Genomic DNA, 9759 nt, shown 5'->3' with positions numbered 1-9759 from the left:
TAAGATTATTGGTTTTGGGGATTTAATTAATATATATATATATATATATATATATATATATATATATATATATATATATATATATATATATATATATATATATAATGACTAAATTGATTATGAGGCAATATGTAAGAAATTTTTTTTTTTTTACAATTTTCCTTATTTTATAAAGTATAATATAATAATTATTGATTCATTGGTTATTGACAATGACATAGCTATCTATATAAACAAATGTATTTGTCTAACATTTTAATATTTTAACTACATAACCATTTCCTACAAAACATAGAGTCATTCATCTGGTTTTAAATACTTTTAATGTGGTAAGTGGTATTAATGATCCATTCTAAAATGGGTCAAGAAATTGTGCTATTTACGTTTTTACATATAACTTTCATGAATATATAAATAATTTACATATTCAATATAAGTACAAAATTATTATAGAAACTAGAAAGGGTTATTCTACTTATTTATTAGTAAAAAATTCTTTTGTAAGCTTTAAGCAACTCATTATTGATTTGTTTCTCTTTCAACTACATTTTTTTTACTCTTTTCAATTCTTTGATGAATACAAGTTAAATACATAACATTTTGTTTGAATTTGGCTCAACTAATCAAACATTAAAATATTTTATCTAAAGACAACATTTCATTTATACATTAGTACTTTTTCTTTTTTTTGTTTATCTATTTTGAGTCTACAATCGTACATTCTTGATGGGGTCAGGGGGGAAAGCAGAGAAACCTCAAAAAGGAATTATACCATACTTGGTTAATTATATCAAGTATCCTCTGTCTAAAAACATCCACCAACAACAAGAAACCTAAATCTTTGCTTTTTAGAAGTCTTAAAAAAACTCTCAGATCCAAAAATTTTGACTATAAATTCAAATTCAAATTAAATACATTAATAAAATTAACAAATCATCTCTCAATTTTTTCTTCTTCTGTCATCCTAATGTCACTCCCCACTTTCCAGAGCTTATTGAAACTCCATAACAACCATGAAAAGCCACCATTGAAGCTACCTTCAAGATTCTTCATAACAAATTCTCAGAGACAAGATTGCCAGTTTTCGCCATTTTTTCCAGCAATTTCACAGGTAATTTTCTCTTATATTTATTGTTTTTCCTAGGGTAAATTAAAAAAAAAAATACTTTTTTTTGGGCAATGTTACAGTTTAACCACTTACATTTTAATTTTTTTTCCAACCAAACAATAAAAGTTAACCATTTTAGCTTATATATATTTTTTCCAATCAAACTATTAAAGTTCCATACATTTCTCCAAATCATTCATTTTGAGTTTTTGACCTCATAAAATGGTTAATTTGGAAAATTACGGATCAAACCTATTACACAAATATCACGCCATCCGAAACTTCTATGGTTTAATTGGAAAAATAATGTATCAATGGTTAAATTATAAAACTATCTTAAATATAATGGCTTTTCCAATAATTTGTCACACATTACATTTTTACAAATCAACCATTTTGATCTTATATAACACGTCAAAACTAACCAAATCCATTATAACAAATATCACATTAAAATGATTAACTTGGAAAAACCCTCGATTTTGTTAAAAAATAAAATAAAATGGTGAATATTTCAGAGTGTCGCAGCGGTGGTGTTTGGGGAAGCATCACAACAGTCAAGATTATATCCGTTGACCAAAAGAAGATCAGAAGGTGCAATTCCAATTGCAGGAAGTTATAGACTTATCGATGCAGTTATAAGCAATTGCATCAATAGTAATATCACAAAGATATACGCACTCACTCAGTTTAATTCCACTTCTTTAAATTCGCATCTTTTGAGAGCTTATTCTGGTGGATTATTAGCAAATCAAGAATTTCTTGAAGTTATTGCAGCTTATCAAAGTCCCGAAGATAATGGCTGGTTTCAGGTTTTCTCCTTTAATCAATTTTTATCCACTAAAATTATTTCATCACTTTTTTTTCTTTACAATTTTAGCGATTTGGGATTATTTTATTTAGGGAACTGCAGATGCTATGAGAAGATGTTTATGGGTATTAGAAAAACATCCGGCGCTGGAATTTTTGGTCTTGCCAGGTCATCATCTTTACAAAATGGATTATCAGAAGCTTCTAGAAGAACATCGAAACAATAAAGCCGATATAACAGTTGCAGTTTTGGATAACATGAAAGTAGAGAACACGGGTTTTGGAAGTTTTAAAATTGATGTTAATAGTAACAATAATAATAATAATAATCGAGTTATTGGGTTCACTGAGGAACAAGAATTGTTTACGCCATTACCAGTTAAGTAATATAATTTGCATATTGTTTGTTCATATTACATGATGAGTCTTGAAAGATTTTTTTAAAATTTTTTTTTTTTTCAGGTTTATGGATCAAATTTTAATGTTGAAATGTTTTCGGGTATGGGGATTTATGTCATGAACAGAAATGTTATGATAAAGCTCTTGAAAGAATCTTTCCCTAAAGCAAATAATTTAAAGAACGAAGTAATACCAGGTGCAATATCCTTAGGGTTGAAGGTTAGTTTTTTTTTTTTTTTTTTTTTTTTTTTTTTTTGAAATTTCAAATTTCAAACAAATTAAAATTAGAAAGTTCAATCGTTAATCATTAATGTATTGATAGGTTCATGCTTATCGATTTGATGGATATTGGGAAGACATGAGAAGCATTGAAGCATATTATGAAGCGAATATGGAAAGCACAAAGAAAAAAAACATGAAATATAAGTGCGTAGTATATAGTAACATACCTCTGAAATACGAAAAAAAAATGTACAAAAAAAAAAAAACAAAAACTAATTACATAATTCACATGTTGGTAGCAGCTTCTATGATAGAGATTTTCCAGTGTACACTCTGCCACGTCATCTGCCTCCATCTCTAGTAACCAATGCTGCCATTACAGATAGTGTCATTGGCGATGGTTGCATTCTCAATGTATGAAACTTTCACCCAATTTTGTGTGTGTTTTTGTGTGTGTGTACAAATTTTCTTATTATTTATGCGATTTGTCTTTAAAAAAGTAGAGATGCAGCATCAGAAATACAGTGATTGGTCCAAGAACAAGAGTTGGAGATGGAGCTGTAATAGAAGATTCAGTAATCATGGGATCTGATATCTATCAGGTAATTATGAACATATGATTGAGTTTCTTTTATCAATTAAATAACATTTTATGTTATCGATTAGTTTTTTCTTTCTGATGTGAACAGAGCATACCTGAACAGAGAAATGGTGGAGGAGATGGAAAGCATGCGAGTATTCCAATTGGTGTTGGGGAAGGATCTTTCATAAAGAGAGCTATAATAGATAAGAACGCAAAGATTGGGAAAAACGTTAAGGTATTGTTAGCTAAAGGTATGATAGATACGAATACTCTGTTTTTGAAACATTATAATGGATGATTTGTTGTTATGTAGATCATAAACAGGGATAATGTGTTAGAAGGGAACAATGAAACTGATGGATACATCATTACATCAGGCATAATTGTTGTTGTGCGAGGTGCAGTGTTTCCAGATGAAAGCATTTTATGACATCAATTAATAGAGATAATGCTTAGATGAGTTCTTTGAGGTCGTTGATGGTGATTTTGATCAAAAACTGACATAATTGCTTCACGTCTTTGAATGTTTAAAGGAGAAGTAAGAAATCAAACCTCAGATGATGCGTATGCTGCTGGAAATTAGTTGGATTTAAGGAGATTTTTGCTTAGATTCCATTGATCTCTGTAGGGATTGTAAATTAGAGAAAGCACACAAACGGATCTAATGATTCTATAGGAATAAGTGGTGTTCTATTTCCCATTGTATATGCATAATGATTGATGTTGAAAGTTCAAATCTTTAAGTTGAAAATCAGAATAAGTAATTCTGTATAACACAAAATACGAAAGTGTGTTAGGGTTTCAAGGAAGAAGGATATAAACCATGAAATCGAGTTCTAACGTAACATCAATGTCTAATTCGATAGATGTATAATGGTAAAACTAATCAAATTCAGCAAACAGTTTTCAGTTGGAGTTTTGACTCGGATCGATGTAGATCTAGTTTTTTCAGAATACCTGACGGATCGAAACGCCATCACCCCTGAGCAAATCAAGCCCTAATTAAGAACGTGAAATGGGATTATACAAGGCCAAAAGGGAGACCGATTAAAATAATTTGATGTAAATTTTACGCCTTGTTCCCGGGTTTTTTTTTTTTTAAAATCATTAAAAGAAAGGGAAGGAAAATTTTGACGGAAAGAAAGGGAGGTGAAGGAAAATATTCATTATTCCGTGTTCCCGAGTTCGAAGGAAATGAAAGGAAACGGAAGGAAAATTTTAAGCTTTTGTGTTCCCGAGTTGGGAGGAAAAAGAAAATAAAACATAAAATTTTCCTTCCCCTCACTTTCTTCCCAAATCCGCCCAATTTGGGAGGAAAATTTGGAAGGAAAATATGACTCCAAAATCCTTCCCCTCCCCTCACCTTCCTTACATTAATGAAACTCGGGAACACGATTTTCCTTCGACACCCCTCACTTTTCATCCGTATCCTCCCATTTCTCTCCTTAAGTAGAACTCGGGAACAAGGCGTTAAAGAAGCAACCCAAAAAATTGTGTTTTTATAAAAAGGTTATATAATTAAATAACGGGATAATGCCTTAAAAAGGTAATATATTTTTTGATTTGTATATATTTGGTCACTAGTTTTTTTTTTTTTTTTTCGTCCACATTTATCCCTTCAACTTGTTAAACTGTATACATTCAGTCCTTATGACCGAATACTCCAGGTTAGCTGGTAAAAATGACTTAATAGGGTAATATATTTCTCATTTTGTATACATTTAGTCATTAATATTTTTGTATACACTTAGTTCTTAATATTTTTTAATAGCAAAACAAGTCATTTTTGTTTTTGTATTTATTCAGTACTTATTAATGATTTCTTTAGGTTTTTTTCATTACATCTTACGTGGGACAATCATTAATGAGGTGTTTGGGGCTTTTGATGTTTATGTCTATCACGATATCGACTATTTGGTTGCTTAGGTCATGTGTTCTAAACGTCATAATTTCTTCATACGATCTCAGATTATAACGATCTTTATATCCATACGTTTGTATTTTAGTCTATTACAACTTTTGTTTATATTATTCTAGTTAAAAAGTAATATATTTTTTTACTTACGATCGATATATCCATACGTTGTTTATGAATGCATGTATAGATGTTTTTTCTTAATAAAATCGTAAGTAAAAAATATTACATTTTAATGGGAGTAATCTTAACGAAAGTTGTCAACTCAAAAAAGAACATGTGGATGTAAAGATCATTAAAATCTGATATCGTATGAAGAAGTTTCAACATTCAGAACACAAGACCTAAGCTAAATCACAAGACCCACGCAACCAAACAGTCGAGATCGTGATGCACATAAGCATCAAAAACCCAAACAACGCATCAATGATTGTCCCATGTAAAATGTTGTGAGAAAAACCTAAAAAAATCATTCATAAGTATTGAATGAGTACAAAAACAAAAATGACTGATTTTGAAACAAAGAAATATTGAATGAGTACAAAAACAAAAATGACTGATTTTGAAACAAAGAAATATTAAGGACTAAATGTTTACAAAAATATTAAGACTAAATGTATACAAAATGAAAAATATATTACTCTATTAAGTCATTTTTCCCGGCTAACTTGGAGTAACCGGTCATAATAACTTAATGTATACAGCTTAACAAGCTGAAAGGATAAATGTAAACGAAAAAAAAAAAAGAAAGAAAAAAAAACTCAGTGAACAAATGTGTACAAATCGAAAAATATATTACCTTTTTAAGTCATTATCCCTTAAATAACCAACTTTCGGTATTTAAAAAGCATAATCCAACTAAGAAAATACCTTAAGAAAATAGGAAAATTAAATATTCTATTATTTTTCTTTCTACTTTTATTTATATACATTTAAAATTATAACAAGTATATTAAAATATAATCAATATAACCATTTCGTATGAATAAGAATATAAATAGAAATACAAAGATAGAAAGATATTTAATTTCTCTAAAAAATAAATTTTCTTTTTTAAAACGTCATTCTCGAATAGCCTATTTTATTTTCGGAGTTAAAATGCAACATAGGCTTACTGTAAGTTGCCATGAACAACATCTATATGGATCTAAATTTAATTTTGTGTCGTAAAAATATAATTTTGCACTATTTATAGATTTACTAGGTTATAATTTGTGAGAATCACAGTTACAAAATTAATCGAATTTAATATACAAACTATTGGAGATAAATTCTTTTATTTGTTAAGTTTTCTTTTATTTGTTAAGTTTTAATCAAATTAAAGGTCTGATATATGGGGGATTAGCAACAGTAGGAAAATTCATTTTGAATTCAAATGACATGCTAAGATTATAATGATAATTTTTATAAGAAATGCAATAGACCCGAGAGTAGTTTAAAGAATGTCGATCTCATGGACAAAATAGATGATAAGAAAATGTTTTTGGGATGACTAGGGCTGTAAACGAACCGAACGAACAGGAACGGGGATTATTCATGTTCGTTCATTTAAGTTAGTCGAATAAATGAACGAACATGAACAGATAAACGAACGGGTTTTCTTGTTCATGTTTGTTCGTTTAACAAATTACATTGTTCATCTCCGTTTACTTATGTTCGTGAACAAGTTAAAGGAACATAAACGAACGAATATACACGAACAAAGATAAAAAAAACATAATTGAACATATATAAACATAAATTAACATATAATATAGTAATGTAATCAAACATGATTAAGCATATATGAACACAAAGTTAACTTATATGAACGAACGTAAACAAACAACATAAACGAACGTTCACGAACATAATTGAACGAACGAGACCATTGTTCATGTTCGTTCGTTTAACTAAACGAACGAGAATTTGTGTTCGTGTTCGTTCATTTATTAAGGTACTGTTTGTTTTTCTAAAAAAACCTCTTCACACCACTTATTGCTGCGCGGCGCAGTACACGCGCAACACTTTCCCTCTCGCAGCAGTTTGTTTTTTCGAAGACTTCAGACTACAAAACCTCTGTGCGTGTGCTGCGTAGTGCAGCACTTGACTTGCCTCTTCTAACCTCTTTAGCTTTCATTTTTTCTAAGTGTTTTTTAAGAATTTTTGTATAACATTTTTTTTTTAAACTTTGATTTTCTTAAATTTTTATTTATGGATGTGACACAATTTATTTTTATAATTTCCACGATTTTTTTAAACATGATTTTTTTAATTTTTTTACCCTTTTATTAATAATATTTTCAATTTCAGTTGCATCTTTTTTAACGTGTATAATTTTTTACGAACTTTGTATACAATGTTTGCAATACTTTTTGAATTTTTTTATTATTTTCTTTTTTAATGTTTTTTCAAATTAGTTTTTTTTCTAGAATAAAATATTAGCTTCTTTTACATTTTTTAAGTTTTTTTTAAAAAAAAAAAAGTTTTATATTTTTGTTTTTTAACATGATCTTTTTATTATTACTTCAATGTTTTAAAACTAGAATTATTAAATTTCAGTGTTGAGAACTATTTTCAGTTTATAAGATTAGTTTATTTAAATTTCAGTTTACTGCAGCAGTCTGCAGATGTTAAAAAACAAACATGCTTCTTATTATAGGCTGCAGCCGTTTGTTCCACCTCTTCTGCTACAGAGGATTGCAGAGGTGGTCCGCAGACTTCATGAATTTTCGCTTCGAAAAAACAAACAGCACCTAAATAAACGACAACAAACTTCCCGCCGAACGGTTTATGAACAGTTCGCTGAAAGTTCAGTTCGTTTACAACCCTAGGAATGACCAATGCTACAATTAAACAAAATGAGCTTTAAAAAAAACATATAACTATAAGGACCAACTTATTAATTCTCTTTAACTTATATATATATATATATATATATATATATATATATATATATATATATATATATATATATATATATATATATATATATATATATATACTCTTAGACAGTTTTAAATTATTATATAGTAGGAGGATACAATGTGTAAGTATATATATATATATATATATATATATATATATATATATATATATATATATATATATATATATATATATATATATTTGTAATCTATCTTATAAATACATACCCGATCACAATTACAATTCTATTACCAAGTTCAATTTGGTATTAGAGCGACCACCACTAACCTTAGCAGTAAAAACTCTACCGTTGCATCTTTTTACTTTTTTATTTTTTTTATGATTAGCTTTGGCTTCACAATAGACATAATCATTGCCTTCTTCACAACTACAAAAACATCTCATAACTCTCGTAAGTTTTCTTTTTATATTATCCCCCCCCCCCCCCCCCCCCCCCCCAAAAAAAAAAAAAAAAAACCAATTATGGTTTTTGGAAGGCTATGATCAAGATGTTTCTCATCACTAATAATAGATTATTGGTTATATTGATGGTACCATTTCATGTCCATCACAAACTATCGATCCACCCCAATCGTCTAACAAATACACACCCAACAAACTCAACCGAATCTAAACTACCCCATATGGGTGTCTAATGATGCTCACATAAGGATGGTAATCCTCTCCACAGTTTTAGAAGCATGTTTTCAAACATGTATAAGGCATCACATCCATAGGTCTTTAGCTCTCTCTCTCTCTCTCTCTCTCTCTCACGTGCCTATGTACCTTACACGTTTTTTTAGGAAATACACCCTTAAGACATAGTTACTCAAAATTGAGATAAAGGGAGACAAGACTGCATCAACATACCTTACCTAGTCAACAGAATATGTTGATGCTCTCTCCAAAATTGGTGAACCGGTCAGAGAAAAAAGACTTAGTCATGCTGTTACTATCAACCTTCACTGAACTCCATGGTCTCCTATCTTATCACGATTATATGGTGAAGAAATTTGCACTTACTGTTTCACCAGCTCAAGCCTTTTGTTGCTATCACCAATAGTCGTCCCTTATCTGCAACCACCAATTCACAACTTGACATAATGCAGGCTTTTTAATAACTTGTCTCTCAACTTGGTCTTGAACTACAACCACTAAATCAACTGTACAAGATTTCTTTGCTTCTCGTTCTCACAACTCTCATGGACAAGGGCTCCTTCCATAATTAAAAACAAAAATTAGTTAAGTTGGGCATCTAAATAAAAGATTGTCTATTGTACGTGCAACAGATGTGGTATTGGACATGTATTTGATGGGTTTTAGGCATAACAAAAACAAACTTAAAATGCCTAAGTGTGCATGCAACCTAAAACAAGATCTATGTTTTCACTTTTGAACCTATAACTATGAACATCAAAAAAAGAACCCGAGAAACCCTAGGTAATTTTCGAAATTACTAAAAAGAAGGTTTAGGGTTACATACCTTTTAGTTGCTATAGCAAACAACTATAAATCCTCTTTGTTGATCTCTTGGAAGCAAACACCAAAATGTCGTGCCTCTAATGGTTCACACCCAAGCTGGAAAGAAGAAGATTATGGAGAGAGGAGATGGGAGAGTATAATTTCAGCCAAGCTTTGGGAAGGAAGTGATGGTCGATATATGAAAAGCTAGGGTCCTTTATATAGTGGTACAAGGAAGTCCTGAATAACCCTAATCTGAATATAATGATAATATTTCAAATTAGTAACTATCCAGCTCCATATTTATCCACATGGGATAATCTAAAAACCCTATATTATCTTCTAGAAACCGTC

At 29.8% G+C, this 9759-nt stretch overlaps 1 protein-coding gene and 1 long non-coding RNA gene across 3 annotated transcripts; one reads left to right on the top strand and one right to left on the bottom strand.

The window, feature by feature from the left end:
• The first annotated feature begins 862 nt into the window (after positions 1-862).
• APS2 (ADP-glucose pyrophosphorylase small subunit 2) lies at positions 863-3882 on the top strand. Its single transcript, XM_079030958.1, has 9 exons — positions 863-1111; positions 1627-1920; positions 2012-2296; positions 2381-2536; positions 2640-2743; positions 2842-2953; positions 3043-3141; positions 3229-3357; positions 3436-3882. Exons 1-9 carry the CDS (start codon positions 968-970, stop codon positions 3550-3552), a joined length of 1440 nt encoding a protein of 479 aa, XP_078887084.1. The 5' UTR covers positions 863-967; the 3' UTR covers positions 3553-3882.
• LOC145092951 (uncharacterized) lies at positions 2712-4139 on the bottom strand. Of its 2 annotated transcripts, none has more exons than XR_013702693.1 (4): positions 4080-4139; positions 3675-3888; positions 3236-3316; positions 2712-3097 (listed from the first exon to the last, which is right to left on the bottom strand). It is a non-coding gene; the product is annotated as an uncharacterized LOC145092951 (long non-coding RNA). The 2 variants fall into 2 exon arrangements; XR_013702692.1 differs by having other exon boundaries at positions 2712-2909.
• Positions 4140-9759: the final 5620 nt, after the last annotated feature.

This window comes from Lactuca serriola, chromosome 3, assembly GCF_051521515.1.
Source record: "Lactuca serriola cultivar US96UC23 chromosome 3, Lser_US96UC23_V15, whole genome shotgun sequence".
In the NCBI taxonomy this organism is placed as follows: Eukaryota; Viridiplantae; Streptophyta; class Magnoliopsida; order Asterales; family Asteraceae; genus Lactuca; species Lactuca serriola.
The sequence above is the reverse complement of the archived record's forward strand: the minus strand, read 5'-3'. Positions and strand labels throughout refer to the sequence as shown.